At 44.0% G+C, this 17675-nt stretch overlaps 4 protein-coding genes across 4 annotated transcripts; 2 read left to right on the top strand and 2 right to left on the bottom strand.

Annotated features, from left to right (window-relative positions):
- Positions 1 to 875: 875 nt before the first annotated feature.
- On the bottom strand, positions 876 to 4194 carry LOC119653612 (protein stum). Its single transcript, XM_038058379.1, has 2 exons — positions 3715 to 4194; positions 876 to 3639 (listed from the first exon to the last, which is right to left on the bottom strand). The coding sequence occupies exon 2, from the start codon at positions 3473 to 3475 to the stop codon at positions 1466 to 1468; it is 2010 nt and encodes a 669-aa protein (XP_037914307.1). The 5' UTR covers positions 3476 to 3639; positions 3715 to 4194; the 3' UTR covers positions 876 to 1465.
- LOC119653613 (26S proteasome non-ATPase regulatory subunit 8) lies at positions 4056 to 5456 on the top strand. Its single transcript, XM_038058380.1, has 5 exons — positions 4056 to 4429; positions 4507 to 4679; positions 4749 to 4956; positions 5016 to 5186; positions 5247 to 5456. The coding sequence occupies exons 1-5, from the start codon at positions 4067 to 4069 to the stop codon at positions 5379 to 5381; spliced, it is 1050 nt and encodes a 349-aa protein (XP_037914308.1). The 5' UTR covers positions 4056 to 4066; the 3' UTR covers positions 5382 to 5456.
- LOC119653611 (DNA repair protein XRCC1) lies at positions 5259 to 7998 on the bottom strand. Its single transcript, XM_038058378.1, has 6 exons — positions 7865 to 7998; positions 7609 to 7806; positions 7180 to 7552; positions 6525 to 7120; positions 6383 to 6471; positions 5259 to 6325 (listed from the first exon to the last, which is right to left on the bottom strand). The coding sequence occupies exons 1-6, from the start codon at positions 7913 to 7915 to the stop codon at positions 5533 to 5535; spliced, it is 2100 nt and encodes a 699-aa protein (XP_037914306.1). The 5' UTR covers positions 7916 to 7998; the 3' UTR covers positions 5259 to 5532.
- Positions 7999 to 8098: 100 nt separating this feature from the next.
- On the top strand, positions 8099 to 17307 carry LOC119654615 (protein FAM177A1). The gene is made up of 2 exons (XM_038060089.1): positions 8099 to 8361; positions 16820 to 17307. Exons 1-2 carry the CDS (start codon positions 8185 to 8187, stop codon positions 17096 to 17098), a joined length of 456 nt encoding a protein of 151 aa, XP_037916017.1. The 5' UTR covers positions 8099 to 8184; the 3' UTR covers positions 17099 to 17307.
- Positions 17308 to 17675: the final 368 nt, after the last annotated feature.

Here is a 17675-nt window from a genome sequence, read left to right on the forward strand (position 1 = left end):
AACATGTACTTGACTGCGGTTCTTATTTGCATCTAAAGGAAAATGTCGCCAAAAGGTCACCTGCGAGAGAGTCAATCAGTCTAAGCTTCTTGTGGCTGCTTAAGGACATTCAGGCAGGTTTCCAGTTTCAATTCCTTGAGGGAATTAAAGTAGCATAAGAAGATTCAAGTGAACACTTGGCCAATCACGAGTTCGGTGGCGCCAACGGTTATCAGCGAATTGGCTGAGCTTAGACAACAAATGACGACCATGGTGAGTTTAGTTGAAATCCATTAGGTCCTGTCCTCTGTTGTTTTTTCCTGGTACAAATTAAGGGGGCATTAGAGTGTTAAACGTGTAAAAAAAGCCTCATTTTAAAACGGTTATAAAACAGAAACTATAAAGGCTATCACTTTACTTAAGTGTTTCTCTATTGAGTCCTTAAAATTTCATGGTTATAACAAATAAAAAAAAATAGTGACGGTGGCAGCAGCCAAATGTCGCAATTTGAAGACGCGCGTGATAGTACCTAGGTTTTGCGAGTGGCATGTAACCAATTCAATCTTCTGAACATAGCATACTTGATTTTTGTCTAATTTTAAGTGCGTTTAGTCGTTAATAATGCCTTACACACGTGAGAAAAATTGGAGTAAATCGGCTCATTTGATTTTTCTCTGTGCTATCTCGCCCATCAAGAGAAGTTGCTTCGAAAAAAAGCATTTATTATTGACTTCGCTTTCCTGGCACCCAACTCATGCTCCTCAACCTAATGCATAAATGGGAAACCTGTAGCCTGAACAGTAGAGGTAGAGCACATTGATCTTTAGGCGATCCTCGGTGGTATACCTGGAAATTGCTTAAACGTAACGTAATCCATCGTGCAATCAAACACATTCTCATCGATAATAAATTTATTATATATTCCTTTTATTCGCCTTATAATAATTTTAATTAATTGTATTACAAGCTATTAAAACGTAGTTTATATAATTTCTGTGATTTTTCCGTGTTACTACTTTTTCCATTGTTGAATTGAAGAACTTTTGCTTTGTATGAGGGTATGGGAGTAGGAGAGAGGCTACATGATGTGTGTATCTCTTCCAAAAATCTATGTTACATACTCAAGAAAATAATAAAACATAACCAACTAGGAAATAAGGTAGTCGCTTTCGCTACGCCCATGTCGTAGAAACTGTTCGAAGGGTGAACGACGGTGAGGAGGTAGACCCAAATTCAGTTTTGCAATGGAAATGGATTTCCATTCGTTTTCGTATGAATGGAAGTGCCCAAAGTCAATCCAACGCAGGAGTCGCGTGAATATTCTCTAATCTATTCGCAGCAAAGAGCTTAGTCACATTGTTCGAGTCATTTCAAAAGTTATGATCTTAGATCACGATGAATCGCCCACACTTCCATTGTCAAATGTGCACCCCTCACTCAAACGCACCTCAAATTAAATCCTTAACACCTAACACGTATGCCGCTTCTACAGTACATACGTGACCTGCTCCACTAACGAATTTACTAGGGTCATTTCATCCATGATTTGTAGCAGAACTTCGATGTCTTCGTTGGAACTGACCTTCTGGGGCGACCCCACCAGGCGCACGTTCTTCCCTTCAATATTTGTGTAGTAGCTCTCGTTTTTGAATATCACCGCCCGATCGAATGGCATTCGCAGCTTTTGATTGTTACTCGCGCGCCTGAACATAACGCTAACCGGCATGTAATTATGCTTCTCCGACTCACTAATATTTGCATCTTGCACTTCCCCCGTGAAAACTTCGTCCATTTTCGACAGTTGAGTGGGGCTGACTTTCTGCAAATTGACTTTGTAGTTCCACTCCGCGGAGGGGAGGATAATTCCCTTGGCAGTATTTGCCAAGTGCATAAGGGACATGTCTAAGTGGTGCTTGGGTGCCTGCGTTTCGACATTTGGGATGTTTATCACGTACCACGTTTCGAAGCAGGTGATTTTTTTGATGATTTTATTTCCCTGACGCTGTACCACCACTTTTGAGTTTGGCAGCTTTCGTTGGGCTGTCGTGGGAAGTGTTTGTGGCCCACTCGTACTTGTCGCCGATCGGAAATTGCTGAGATGATTCTCTTTGGATTGAATTGGATGCTCCGATCTAGATTCTGTCGTTTTATGGGCATGTGACTGCTGCTGTTGTTTTTGCTCCTGCAACTGTTCTTGCTTCGCTTGGAGCGCTTTCGTTCTCCGGCACAGCACGTTGTTCAGTATGCGAGGTGCAGAGCCAAACGACTGGTTGTTATTCAGGAGTGATTTGGACAGACCATGATTTAGGGTGTTGTGCGGCGAGATGGGCTTTCGAGGCGGAAACGGTGACCGAGGTGGCGGGTTTTTCAGCTTGTCGGGGTCTATTTTGTCTGATAGGATGGTCGTGTGCATGGACTTGCGTCGATTGCGAGACGCCTGGGTCGGAGATATGCGCGTTTCTTCGTTTCGGCCGGACGCCGATTGATTGTTGTTATTGCTCGCCGAAACATTATTGTTCACTCGGTTTGTCTGCTCGATCATCACGTCTCCCTTCTTGTTTATTATATCGTTTATGTTCACGATCGTGAACGTGGGCATTGTTTCGAAGTCGTCTACGGTCGACGCGGCACCCGTGGTCTCATACTCGTCGGGGTCGTCCTCATCCTCTTCTGAGCTGACACGGCGTCGTTGCTGCGACTGCGGTTGCACGCGCCGCCTGTCCAGAAACCGTTTTGGTTGTTCCTTTTGCGATTGATGGGTTTTTAAAGCTAGTCGCGAAATGGGTCTTTGGGATTGTACTGATGTGGAGTTTCGAGCCATTCTCCTCGGTGTTGGCGCTACAATGGAAATATCAGAGTCGCTCGCATCATAGAGCTCGATGTTCAGGCGCTTATTTTGGGCAAGGATGGATTCGAGTTCTTTGCTTCCAGGTTCGGTCTCCAATCTTCGCTTTTGAGATGGTTTCGGGGTCGAAATTTCGGGCCTGTTTTTCGGAGGACGTCCGGGGCCCCGTTTAACCACTTCGCCGTTCGCAAGCCGGACAACTCCTCTTGTCACCGGTTTCGTAGGCTCGAATTCCTCTTCTGAACTTTCTTCCTGCGGCTCTTCTACCTCGCTCGACTGGTAGGCATCGTCGTCGTCGCCTTCCGACTCTTCTGCAGCTTCTTTCGTGCGCGTTCGGGGAGTTATAATGTCCTCATTACTGTATTTCGGATTAGGTTTGGGAGTACGTTTCGCTCGTGCAGTCACCAGCATATATTCGGACAGATCTTCGCCGCCCCCTCGACGCCGTGTCTGCCTCCCCGCAGACGTCGAAGCAGGGCTTTTCTTCATCACCACCGGACGTTTCTTCAAGGGGCCCGTCATCTTCTTCCGATCGTCTTCCGTGGCTTCTTCTTGACGGGAGGGTTGCTGTGTCTGCTGCACCTTTTCGAGGCGAACGACACACGCTCGCTTGGGCGGTGCGCCAGCCGGTCTGCCGCGCGCAGGCCGCATCCTAGCTCAGAGTCAATTCTTATGATGAAATTGCCACGACCTAATTATTTACACTGTGCACCGGGGTCGCTTAAAAAATTTCACGACAGCCGTGGATTGCCACCAAGTCTCCAATAAGCGGCAAGAGTAGATCAATTCCCGCGCAGCGAATATCTCGACTTCACCTTTAAATGGAATTTAAATTTTTTTATATTATTGTTTTTCTGGGGATATTCAAGGTTGAGAAGGGGACTACAAACCGAGTTTTGATATTTTTTTCAAGATTTTTCTCAATTTACGTGCGTACTAACGCTCTTTGACACTTTCACCACATAAATAAAAATACCAAGTGCATATCTCCACTTTCCACAAGTGGACCGCACACAGGTTTGCAGCCGCCATATTGGTTCTAGTCAACAATATCGTTGATATATTTTTCGATCGACTGTGCAATTGCACTGTGCACTCGGGCTTGAGCTTGTCGAAATTAGAGTAGCCACATAGAAATATTGAGTCAGCAAATTAAATGGCTTCATTCAAATTAAATTGTATTCCCCTCGAGTGGATACATTTGAAGTCTGCCCCTGGCCTGCGACTTTGCTAGTGGTGGGAATGTCAAATAGTCGGAATGTGGAACAAAAACAGGAAGGAGTTCAGAAAGAGGTTGAATTGGGTCGAGTTGACGTTCCGCGGCTTTTAGGCGGAGGAGGTGCGGCGTTGACTCGGATTTCCATGGTTCCCCTGATTGGGTCGACGACGGCGGCGAACCAGGCGGCGTCGTCGTCGGCGAACTCTCCACATTCGCCGCGAAACAAACAAGACGAGAAATCTCCCGTAGATTTGGATTGTCATCTTTCAGCTGCAGTAATGGCGAAGGTGGACAGTGTCGTGTCTTTGTATCGTGAATTGAAAAGTGAGTGGAATCGAAAGCCACAAAATTTGCAGAAATGCGGCCAGCTCCTGGATAAGCTAAAGGTAGGAGTTGAGTGTGATCAACCACAGGTTTAAGCCTATAACCTCAATTGATTGATGACTGACTGTTTTGCGTCCAGGTAGCACTCATCAAGCTTTCGTATTTGCCTACGGGCGCCAGCACTCCTACGGAGGAGCTGCTAATTGCACGCGATGTACTGGAGATTGCGGTGGAATACAGCGTGGCTACGAAGGACATACCGGCGTTCGAGCGATACATATCCCAGCTGAAATGCTACTACTATGATTACAAGTGAGTGGAAAGGCTTCTCTTGAAAAGTTGCATTGTTGACCTCCAAAGCGATTCTCATTATCATGGCAGGTCGCTGCTGCAGGAATCCCAGAATATGTACAAGTTGCTGGGGTTGAATCTGTTGTTCTTGCTCTCTGTCAATCGAGTGTCGGATTTCCACACAGAACTGGAGTTGTTGCCCGCAGAGGTGATCCAAACAAACAAATTCATCCGCCCGATCCTGGGGCTGGAGCAATACATCATGGAAGGCCGCTACAATAAGATCTTCCAAGCGAAAGTTGGTCCATAAGGTACTTGTCCGCGGACGGAGTGAAATAAACGCTTTCCTCTTTCCAGAGCAGTGCACCGGCCGACAGCTACAACTTCTTCATGGATATCCTCATAGAGACCGTGCGGGATGAGATTGGCGCCTGCCTGGAAAAGTCCTATGAAAGGATTTCGCTCACAGAAGCCGCTAAGCGACTCAACTTGAAGAGCGTGGAAGAAGTGAAGGCTTTCGGAAAAAAGGTAAGTTTCCATGGCCTTTGGTGAGGAGTGATGGCATTCACGGGTTACGTTTGCTTTCAGAAAAACTGGCAATTGGGGCAAGACAATATTTATTATTTTGTGACAAAGAGTGCGAAACCGAAGGAGCCCCTTCCCGCGGTGGAGCTTGCAGAGCAGGCGATATTCTACGCACGGGAATTGGAAATGATAGTCTAAATGCTTGCGAAATACAAATCAATTCGAGTGATCAGGATAACTTAATCGACTTATAATAAAGCCTTTATGCGAAAATCCATTGTTTTGCGTCGAAGTGAAGTGTTTATTTGCTACGTCATTTATTCACTTTCACACTTGCAACAGGCAGCGTTCATACCAGATAGCGGCGCGTGGGGACTCGGCATTCCATGTCGCTACACTCAAGCACCCAAAGGGGACTGACGACTTCACCCTTGAACTCTGCATCGATTCCAATTTTGTCCGTCGATATCACGTAGTCTGCGTCAGATAAAGTATGGATGAGTTGTCCATGGAATTGTTCGATGCACTTCTTCGTTTTGGAGAAGCCTGCGGTTGGCAGGCGACTGCTTAGATAGAATTTCATCCCCTCGAAGAGTTTTGGTGACTCTGGGTGTTGCTTTGGAACTTTGATGCTCTCATCCTCTTCAGTGCTGGCCTCGAAAACAATGAATTTCTTCTTCTTGGCTTTCTTGTCTGGCGGTGAATCTTTGCTTGCTGCTTTGGCTACGTGTTCAGAGGTCGGTTCATTGTCGCCATTGTTTTTGGTTCTTGCGATTTTCTCTAGTTCTTCGTCAGTGTCCGAGCCAGATGAAACCAAATAGCTCTGATTGCCGCCGTTGTCATAAAGGACCAATACATCTTCAGATGAGTCTTCAACTGGTGCTGGGTCCTCTCGTTGACTCTTGCCTGTGGAGCTGGGACTGAGGGGCTTCGTGTCTGGTTCTGAAGTGTCAGGTGGTCTAAGGGACAGGTCGAAGATTTCATCCTCGCTCTCGGGTTTTTCAGCTTCACGGTCGTCCAGTGCGAACCGCCGCCAAGGTAGTCGCTTCTTCAGGCTGTGACACTTCTCAATCCACTGCCGCGTGATAATTTTGCCTTTCCCCCTCACTTGGTTGTATTTCGGTGTGTTTTTGAATGCGCATCTAAAATGAGTGAGAAAAATGCCTTGTAGGAGTCCCAATTATGTGAAGTCGACTTACATTAAGTGCGTGCAGCCATCAGTCCAGTCTGGCTTATAACGAGCGCCCATTTCAATGGCCTTCTGTCGGATTACGCCGCGGTCGGGATTCTGAAAAGAAATTTTGGAGCTTTCCTGCTGTTTGGGGTAATTCCTTGACAAACCTGAATCCCGCTGATAACGAGCACGACGTCGCTCATAAGATTCTTAAATGGTTTGTACTGAATTGGCTTTTCATTCTTAACTCTCTTCGGGGGAATGTGCGATTGCGAGCTTGGTGAGGATGATGGCCGCTTCCTGCTAGTTCCTGCCTCGCTTTCGTGACGTTTGTTTGCCTTCACGCCTCTATCGTCTCCTTCGTTGCTGGTTTCGCTGGGGTTCCTATGATGTGCAGAATCAACTTTCCGGGATTTACTGGATGAGCTTGGCGCATCTTTCCGACTATTTCGTTCGCTACCAGATTCGGATTTGGTTTGAGATTCATGTTTTCTTTTGTCTTGGCCGCTAGAGCCCTTTTCTTTGTCCGAACGCTTCCGATCTGCGGACATTTTCTTTTCCAATCGTTCGTTAGGAGCGTCATCTTCTTCATCATAAAACAAATCATTGCGATTTCTATCACGAACCTTGGGCGTTCCGTCTTTCGGTGGACTGTGAACGCTGGGTTTGCTAGCATTGCTTATTTCCACTCTTGACGGCTTTAGCGAGTTGCTATTGGTCTTCAATGCTAAAGGACTGGAAGCAGCGCGGATAGCCGCCGCAGCTGTAATAGGAAAATGATTGGTGAACACTTTGCTTGGGACGGAGGTTCGGTGTTATTACCTGACAAAGGGTTTGTTCGCGACTGTTTCCACCTGCTGAAGAGAGAACTACTTGATTCGCTTTCTGAGTCTGGTGAATCTTCACGAAGTTGCAGTGGTCCAAGTCGCGAGGAGTCCATTTTGTCGGCCACGTTTTTAGATTGATTCGCTTCATCATCGGAAGTTTTGTCGCCGGCTACATGCAGAGTGATGAACGAGAGTCCGTATTGCACGTGGCGATTGAACGGCTGCGTGCAAGTTACTTTCACAAGTTCCCACTTCTCCTTGGCCACAGACTCCACTAGAGCATTCGCAGCAAAGCATCGGACCCGGTTGATGTTGGTGGAATTCTTACTTTCAATGGGAGTCATGAATGAGCTCGTTATCAGGATCTCCTGGAAACTGGACCGATAAGTACAAATCAGTGAAGATATTTTGAAGTGGATAACACCTTGAACTCGTCCTTGTCGCATGCCAGTTTACCCACGGAGACCATTATGAACGCTGACTGCTCGTTTCCTATGTCAATGCCTGTAATTTGCTGCGGCTTATCAAGTTGTAGGATGATGTGCGCTGATTTCTCCCCAATTTCCTTGGTTTTCCACTTCTTCCCGGATTGCGCCTTGAGCAAATTCGATCCATTGTGGGACTGTGGAAATCAAACTTCACTTAAAATCGCGTTTTGTGAAAACAAACAAGAGCTCTACCGGATCTTCACTGCTAACAGCATACACACTTTTAAAACAGGCCAAAGGCATTATATATCCGTCTTTGTTAAAAATTCTTTGATAGCGAACTGGTGAGTGGACCGCGCAATAATAAACATTACATGAGAGCGCGAAGTGGCGTTTGAAATGGAGTTCCCTTTGATGTATGAAAAGCCGACAGTATTTAATTTGAAACCGGCGTGTGAACGAATCTTTACAAAGGAGCATCTGTTTATGACATTTTCTAGTGTTGTCATCGCCTTCCGTCCTGTATTTTTTGCATCAAGTGTCACGGTTTCAACTTGGTGATTGTTTATATTATGGAGATGAACAAAATCAGTGGGGAAAACAGTCCAAATTTCAATGCGAAGGTAGAGGTAAAAATGGAGTGTCCAAAGAGAGTCCTGCATTTTAGCGATGGGACCCTGGAGGAATTCGACAACAGTGACGATAACGTGGAGTGCGAACAGAAGCAAGCGAATATGGAAGTCGCAGAGGTACGCCAATTGTTTTAGGTTCAGGCTTCGTTCACTATAATTTTGTGAAAATTGTCGTGCATAAAACAAATCACTTTATCAAGGGAAGTAGGTGATTATGGCCAGTGACTTAGTGGCTAGATTTCTAGCTAACTCGATTTGGGCGCAAACCCAAGTATGGAGTGCTTTTAGCCAGGACACAAATCTAGTTTTGAGTGAATTTATTTGAATTCAGCTCAGAAGTAGGTTGTGAAACTCGAAAGGGGTTCATGTACTCGAGAACATAGCAGATGCCCTGAACTTTTTGGTCAGAACTTTCCGAAAAAGATACTTAAGGAGCGCGTCCACTAGTCGATATAATACGACAGTTTTCGAACGGACTAGGAACGACACGACATTGATGTCTTTGCAAGATCTACACATTGAAAACATTGTTAATATGTTACGTTTTGCTTAGGCAATTGTCCGGGCCTGCCTCAGACAATGAACGGAGAAATATCTATGTCGATGTCAAGCAGATGTCTGCCTTCGTCTCAGGCAAGATATATTCAAATGTCTATGTCACATAAGTGTTTGGCTCAGACGAATGTTTTTTTTTTTATTTATATAGGTTGGAAGCATTCTCTAAAATCACCACTCCCCATTCACTTTGCCAAACGGAACTATGCACCGATAGATACTACATCGTGGGTCGAGCTATAGCACTACACACGGTGCCACATTTTCCTGGGCTCTCTACCCTTCGAGATTCTCCTAAATATAGAGTATGCCACCAATTACTGCATTCCATACTTCTTGAGATTCCAGCATATGCGGAGTGATCTACTAAAGAGTAGTTCAACGTGTTCTCTCTCGGTAGGAAATCTCGGTTCCTTGGCATTATAGTCACCGCGTACCTTCCAATCTTCGCTTCTCTTCAACCAAAACGACAGTGAATATTTTCCCTCCAACCCCGAATATTGTTTCGTCTGGCGTTGTTCAGAATGTACCATCAACTCTTGACGCGATTCTACTGATAGTTTCCTTTTATACATCTTAATTTTAAGGGCTTTACCATAAATCATCATCATTGTGGCCCTACAGCTTGACGTCGGGCCCAGGCCGCCTAGAACATTGTTCTCCAATTATCTCAGTCACGTGACTGTGTCCTCCAATCTTTGAAGCCCAGTAGTTGCTCGGCGTCCGTATATATTGTACTCTCGGGTTTCCTTCTAGTCTCGTTCCGCCGACACGTCGTCCGTTCATAACTTTTTGAGGCACGCGATCGTCGCTCATTCATTGGACATGCCCTGCCCACTGAATGCGTTGTAGTTTAAAAACTTTCGAGACTTCTAGCTCATCGTGCAGTTCATACAACTCATGGCTGTACCGAATGCGCCATTCATCACGGTCGCGAATGGCTCCGGAAATTCGGCGAAGGACTTTCCTTTCGAATATGTTTAGCAAATTTTTGGAAGTTTGGTTTAGGGTCCCGTAGCATAGCATTGGTCGTATGATGATTTTGTATGTGCGGCGCTTCTTGTTTCTGTGCACAGGATTCGATTTCATTATGGGAAGGCTCGAGAAGAAAGTCTTATTTGCTACCTGTATCTGTCGCTTGACCCCGTCTTAATGGCGTCCTTTGATAGGCTGCTACCCAGCTATATAACGCTGTCTACGAATTCGATGTTGAGGTCCCCTACGTTGATGCTTGAGTGAGCTTTCGGTCTACTTCTTGATTCTTCTTTTTCTTTAGCCTTTGTCCCGTTCACAAGCGCAGTCGGCTCGTCGTGATCGATTTCGTCATTTGGCTCTATCAAATCTGATCTAGATGCAATCTCGAGGCTTTTAAATCTCCATCCAGCGTATCATATCAAGTCACTGTTGTTTCGGGCTGGCTTTTTGGTCATTTACGATCGACTTCGATATTCAGATCAATCTTGGCAAGTGAATTCTCGTTAGCACGAATTGCGTGACCGTCCCATCGAAGACTCCTCTCTCGCAATTTTTCCACGATCGGTGCAACCCCATAACGATCGCGGACATCCTTAGTTTGGATATGATCAAAACGTGTCACGACTTCGTCTCCATTACCGCAAGACGTCGTTGGCTTTTATAGTCGGCCAATACTCAGAACCATAGAGGGCGACAGGGCCGACGACATTGCGGTAAATTTTAGATTTGAGACGTTCGCTGATACGTCGATCATCATTTTCGTTTTGTCCTCATTGATGCATAGTCCAACTTCTTCCGGAGCAGTGCCAACAGTATGCAGAGGTTCCTCTGCGTCGATCAGTTTTCGAGACATGATGTCGATCTCATCTGCGTACGCTAACAATTGTGCTGACCTAATGAGTAGTGTCCCGCTGGTGTTGGTATCCATTGCTCGGAAAGAGTATTCGAGTGCTAGGATGAAGAGCGTCGGCGCCAGTACGTCCTTGCAGAGGCTATTCCTGCATTGATAACCGTTCTTAATTGTATTCATTATTCTATATGCTTGTCTGGTGTTTCTTTTAATGTTCAGCAACTGCTCGTCAAAATATTTCCGTTTTTTACGTCAAATTATTCCATTCGAAATTCGCTGTAGCTTGTCATAATTTTCTTTTTTGGCGCTGGTTGCACGTTGGATATATTGTCTGTAGGCTTCGTTCTTTTCGTTGAGTGATATTCTGCATTCATAATCAAACCAATCAATTCGCGTTCGGCGGGATTTGTATCACACAACCTTTTCTGCGATTTCTTTGATGGTGCTTTTAAGTTCTCTCCAGAACCCGGGTACATCTGTGTTGCTGATGTCTTGTAGGGTAGGTGATAGTTTTTCTTCCAAGGCGGCTGTATATGCCTGCGCCGTAGCATCGCTCAGAAGTTTATCAGTTGCGAAGATTTTGGTAGAGCTGAGTCCCGACATGTTGCCTTCACTAAGTGATGGTCTGAATCGCAGTTTCCTCCTCGATACGATCGTACATCCAATATATTGGACGCCCATCTTCTACCAATGAGGACCTGGTTAATTTAGTAGACCGTATTGCGTCTGGTGATTTCCAGATCTGTTTGTGAATGCGCCGGTGTGGAAAGCATGTGGAGCTTACGACAAGGTTTCTACTGCTGACGAAGTCAATTAATCGTTGACTGTTATGATTGCATTTCTCATGAAGGCTTTGACCTCCAGTGGTTCCCCGATGCAAGCATTCGTTTCCAATTTTGCCATTAAAATCCCCCAACAGTACTTTGATATTGTTTGTTGGAAGTGAGCCAAATAGTGTCTCCAGGCGTGCTTAAAACTCGCCTTTCACTGCATCTTCCTTGACTTCAGTCGAGGCGTGCACGTTGATGAACCAGAGGGTGAAAAAACGAGTCCTGATGTGAATCGCACACAACCCTTCGTTGATAAATTTACAGTCGACGATGTGCGGCTTGAGCTGTTTGCTCACCACAAACGCAACTTCAAACGAATTATGACCCGATGGTCTGCCACTTTTGAAAATTGTGTTCGAATTCATATCGCTTACTTCACTACCAATCCAATTTATTTCCTAAATTGCAATCATGCTCAATTTGTAAATCTCGACTTGTTGAAGGAGGGACGAAACAGTGTTCCAGGTTTCTTGACTTGGAGTAGTTTTTACATCGTGACCTCGGTGATAACTGCTTCAGGTGGTTCGAAACGTGCCACAGTTCACACAACTACGTTGCAGGTCTGGCTAATTCCTGACAGCCTACTTACCTGAGACGCTTAGGTGTAACTCAGCCATTCAGGCTACAGCTACTCCTCCCTCCTCTTCTAGGTATTCTTTGAAACTTAATCCAGGATCCAGGATAACACCAAGGAATTTGGTGTGCGGTTCCGACTTTACACCATACTGTCCCGCAAGAAACCTTAAAGTTACCCTTCAACTTACAACTACTGACTGACACAAGATCATATATGACATTCCAGAATAATGGGTCCAGAATCAATCCTCGATGCACTTCGCCGGTTACCAAATATTTAACTGGGCTTACTTTTGTGCGATAGAGCAGCTTCTATCCGTGGAACAGTCAATGATGATTTTCTGAATAAATATGGTCACGCCCAGCTGGTTTAGGGATTGAAGGTATTCACTATTGGGTCTCCCGAAAACCATACTTTTTCTCCGGCATATCCCCTCTTATTCTAAAATTGGGAACAGCTTGCTGCATAAAATGCATAGAGAGCTCAAATTCGAATTCCACTGTTTCGTCGAGCATGACCTGAAGTATACCATTCTATTGCTCTCCATTATATTAAACAATATGATTTGATGGTCATTATGTGTGTAGTCTTCACTAACTTACTAGGTCAGTTCCCATACTAGCTTCCTATTCTGCCTCTACAGAAAGCATAGTCATTTCAGGTATTAGCAAGCATAATGTTCAGCTACGAAGGGGTTTCCAGCAATATCAGGTGCCCTGTTGCTTGAAACTTTGCTTCTACACTCAGTAGATCATGTGCTGAAATCTTTTGCGATGACAATGGGGGTTAGTGCAGCAGTTACCGGTATTATACGCTTATCGCATTTGGTGGACCAGAGCAATTATAGAATGAACCCCGTTAATTTTGGTTTTCACGAATCAAGGTGGTGTGGTTTCTCCTCGAATGGGTATTTTACAGTTGTCCAAATTGTGTACATTTAAATTTTGTAGATGAACCAAATCGCGTTTTCATTAATAATTGCAAATTCACATAAAGTTGTTGGATTGACTGGTGCAGGAGATCATGTGCAGCCCTGCAGTTTATGAGGTTTATCAGAATAAATCTCATTGCATTTTTCGCTTCCTGGAACGTGGCCCTTGTCATTAAAGCCTGGGTCTTTGCAAAATATGCGTTCAAGGTTTTTTTCGCAACCCATTTTCGCTACATTGACTGCACCGACCGGATCTATAGTGCTTATTTGTGCGAAATTTGACTCGGTGGTTATAATTATACTACTCATTGCCTTCTTTAGTACTAGTAGACGTACAACATATTGTAAATTGTAGCAGAAGGGTTCCTGAAATATCGGCGGAATCGAGACTATAGAACCCCCGTTGCATCTAGGCAGTCTCGAAAGCTACTATTAACCAGTGATCTCCATGAATTTAACTTTGCCCGACCTTCGTACATCCTCCTACACCAGTGAAGGTAACATAGTGCAATATTGAGGATTTTTTTCTTGATGTTAGAATTGTTCCCGCTTTATTTTCAAGAAACAAAAGATACAATATCGCAAATAACGCGTACGCATGTAAATTTGAGAGCCGCGCTGCTGCCTCATCCGCCTGCGTAAATAAATTCGTTATTAGGGTATGACTTCTTTACTAAAATGGTTATCTGAATTATTGAAACCCATGAAAATTAGATACTCGGTTTTCACCTCTTGCGTTTTCGAAAAAGTTTCAACCCATTTTCAGTTGCCTCTTTTCAAGGAAGCATAGTCAGTATTTTGAAGTTAATCATACGCTTTGGCGGTGCGTGGATTGGAGCAAGGAATGGTATCAATGCTACTTTCCTTCATTGAAAATTCCAGGATGTTTAAGAACATTATCCACTAATAGCAATTGTTATGTACCCAACAACTGTGGCCTCATGTTAGGCGCTAATTCTGTGACATACGTAACATCTGTGGGCCCCACGTTGGGTGCCAACTCTGTTACGTTGAGAGTACGGTGTTGCATCACCTTGGCAACAACACGGTCACCAAGGCTGTCAACCAACCAAACTCCCCTAACAGATTTGTCAGTCATGAACACGGACTGCGAAAGATAATATATGGAACGGGACGACACGTGCTGGAGTTTACCTGAATTCGGCGAGATGAGGGTCGAAGTTCTTGGTTCTTAAATATTACCTTCCTGCCAGGACACAGAGATTTGATCACGTGCTTTGACTCAATAGTAAAAAGAAAACTAAATTCATCCGGGGTAAACTACTCTAACAGAGTCGTGAAATCTCAAAGCGGATTGATACCAGTTAAAATTTCAATTCCAAAGGAGTTGACGACTATTTTTGGTGATATTAATAAGAACTAACTTATTGTGTAAAATGGTCAAATCCAACTCACGATTACAACCTTATAAACAGGACACTGCGAGTCTCTTTAGATTTTTGAATCTTTCGTATTGAATTTGGTTCTAAATTCTCTGCTTATCGGACGCCGTTGTTTTTCGATTAGAAACGATTTGTTTCCGATTTGTATGGCGCCTCCAACCAGGCCTCTATGTTGGCTCAAAGTTCTTCCGCTATGATAGCACAAACTGTCGCTAATGAGCTGGCGTCTCGCTGCACGAGCTCGCCTTTCTCCTTGAAATCGTTTAATTTTCTGCTTTTTCAATTGTTTGCCAGAGTTCGGTACGTTGGGGATCCGTTTCTCGTTTCCGATTTGAACACAGTTCCACGGAAACTCATTCTCGACCTCTCGACGGAAAATACGATTATCCAAATATCTAGGGTTCCCCCCATTATGTTTGAAGCCGCAGGGGGTGAATAATTAGGTTTGACGTGGGCCGCTATAGGGCCACCATGTAATCTGGCTGTGGGCCACTCGTCGTGTATGTGCCAAAATCGGTTCAAGGCTAGTCCTTTCTCGTCCATCCCGCGCGCGTTAGTTTTCTTTGTGATTTTGTCCCCCCCTTTATTAGGCCATTTGGCAGTTTACCTTTGGGATTGAAAGCTTCGGTGGTGTCAATTAGCTTCGAGACTTCACGTTTCTATTAGAATAGTTTTTTTCGACTCTTGATAAAGTCTCTGTGTCCTAATAGGGAAGTAATAATTGAGAATCAAGAACCTCGGCTCTCATCTCGCTGAATTGCTAGCATTCGGGTTAGCCCCAGTACGTCCCGTTCCGTTCCATATATTATCTCGTGCAGTCGGTGTTCACGACTGGCAAACCTGTTAGGGAAGTTTGGTTGGTTGACAGCCCTGGTGACCGTGTTGGTGCTAAGGTGATGCAACACCGTATTCTCATCGTAACAGAGTTGCCGCCCAACGTGGGGCCCGCAGTTGTCGCGTACGTAACAGAGTTGGCGCCTAACTTTGGACTACAGTTGTTGCGCACGTAACACAAGACCTTTTGCAGTAATTTGTTGTTCATACAGTAGTCTTTGATAGCTGGACAAAATACAATTCAAAATCATTTAGTGACTAAAGTCGGAATGATTCAAACCGTTTTAATATGCTTGCAAATAAATGCCAGCTTTGTTTTTGAAATAGCTTCAAAGGCCTTTGGATTTTCTGAATGGTATACCAGTATAGGCCTGAAGAATTTTTATCCAAAAAAGTGTAAACCTGTATTGGAAGACTGCCGTAGCTTTTTGTCTCATCTTCTTCTACTTCTTTGGCCTTTGGAGATCGCCTCGTCAAAATCGGATTCGGCACTTTTCTCAGTTATAGGCTTGGTCCAGTTGGGTTCGAGAGGTTCAATAGCCAGGTCTTATGAAGGATATGAAGGCATCACTCGGTGACGCATGGTAGCCGGTATTTGTGGATAGGCGTTCGAGATTGCGCTTAAGAATTTCCGCCTGTTACTCTTCTCCTTCTTCTTGGTATTCTTCAAATAAGCTGATACTTAATGTCACCTAATGCCATTCGAAATCTACTCAATTACCCTCTTCTACTTTTTGTAGAGAACCTCTATCACATTTTGGCTACGGTATTTCTAAGGACCATTCCATTCCATAATAATAAATTTCGCTTTTATAACCTAACTCATCACAATCATCATCATCATCAACGGCGCAACAACCGGTATCCGGTCTAGGCCTGTCTTAATAAGGAACTCCAGACATCCCGGTTTTGTGTCGAGGTCTACCAATTCGATATCCCTAGAAGCTGTCTGGCGTCCTGACCTACGCTGTCGCTCCATCTCAGGCAGGGTCTGCCTCGTCTTCTTTTTCTACCATAGATATTGCCCTCATAGACTTTCCGGGCTGGATCATCCTCATCCATACCGGTTAAATGATCCGCCCCACAACTTGATAGTCATGGTATCGTTTATAGATTTCGTCGTTATGTAGGCTACGGCATCGCCCATCCTCATGTAGGGGGCCAAAAATTCTTCAGAGGATTCTTCTCTCGAACGCGGCCAAGAGTTCGCAATCTAACCACCCTGACATTATGAATTGTACATTCTGAATGCCGGTTTGACCTTAACTCGATCCAACCCTTTTCAATACTCTTCATTTCATTCGTTGAAAATATTTTTGAATATTCTTTTCTGATTTGGTTTCTTTTCCGCGATTCTAATTGTCTCTCACTTTTTTCAAAAAAAGGAACCTTCTCCGTGCCTACTGTTCTGCTCGTCTAGGTTTCCTCATTTTGCTTAGCTACTACAACGCAGAATCCTCCTTGGCGTCTGTATTTTCTTATTTAGCCTGGCCTCTTTCTTTTGAAGAAAATATTGAATAGTCTGATAAAAACTAGAATTTATAATACTTAATGCATACATGCGAATTTAGATTCAATTTAAATGATTAGAGTTCTATCCCAAATATTATTTTCTCCTAGAATGAACTTCAATGGGGACCTTGGCTTTTCTACAAAGCAACGAAATTCGGGACGACTGTGTTAACAGGATGTGATTATGTTGGTGAATCCTTGGCATCATTTTTGGGTATCACATCACCAAAATATGAAAGTGAAATTGCAGAATTTAAACGAATACAAGCTCAGAACGAGCAAATTGAACGTGAGAGGGCTGAAAACGCATCGTGGATGGAAAAGGAGAATCTAAACGGTGAAATCATCATAAGTGAAAAGATTGCAGGTAGCCACGAAAAGTTTTAATGAAATGAGTTGTGCGTTAGAGATATGAGTAAGAAAACCCAAAAGACTATTCGGGACCAATGGTTGAATTTTCCGATAAAGATGCTTTAACACTATTTTATTATATTTATTAGAAGAAGCACTTATTTAAGCATTTTACAAATTTGTATATTTAAGTTAACTGTATTCGATGATGAATAATACAGAACGTTGGTTTTAATCAGATGCAAGAGTTGTCCTTTTTGATAGTAACAATGGGTGGAAGCTTTAGTTTGCAACATTCCTTTCTACGTCCTTCGTGGGGCATTGTAAGCAACCTGTTTCTTAGAATTGTGTATATCATATACGCTACATAGATCGAAAACGTTTATCTAAGTTTTAAAGCATTTACTGAATCATATTTGATTTTTTTGTAAATATTGTAATGACCGGAATGAGATTGCGATAATCAAACGACCATCATGAGTGGCCGGAGACGACCTAGAGGGAATAGTTATCGCAAAAACCTAGAAAAACAAAAGTTGGCGAAATTGACTGTGAAGGTCCGCCTGTAAATTTTGAAGGTCTATCGAAGTGTTCACCACCAAGACAAGGATAC

Source organism: Hermetia illucens, chromosome 4, assembly GCF_905115235.1.
Source record: "Hermetia illucens chromosome 4, iHerIll2.2.curated.20191125, whole genome shotgun sequence".
In the NCBI taxonomy this organism is placed as follows: Eukaryota; Metazoa; Arthropoda; class Insecta; order Diptera; family Stratiomyidae; genus Hermetia; species Hermetia illucens.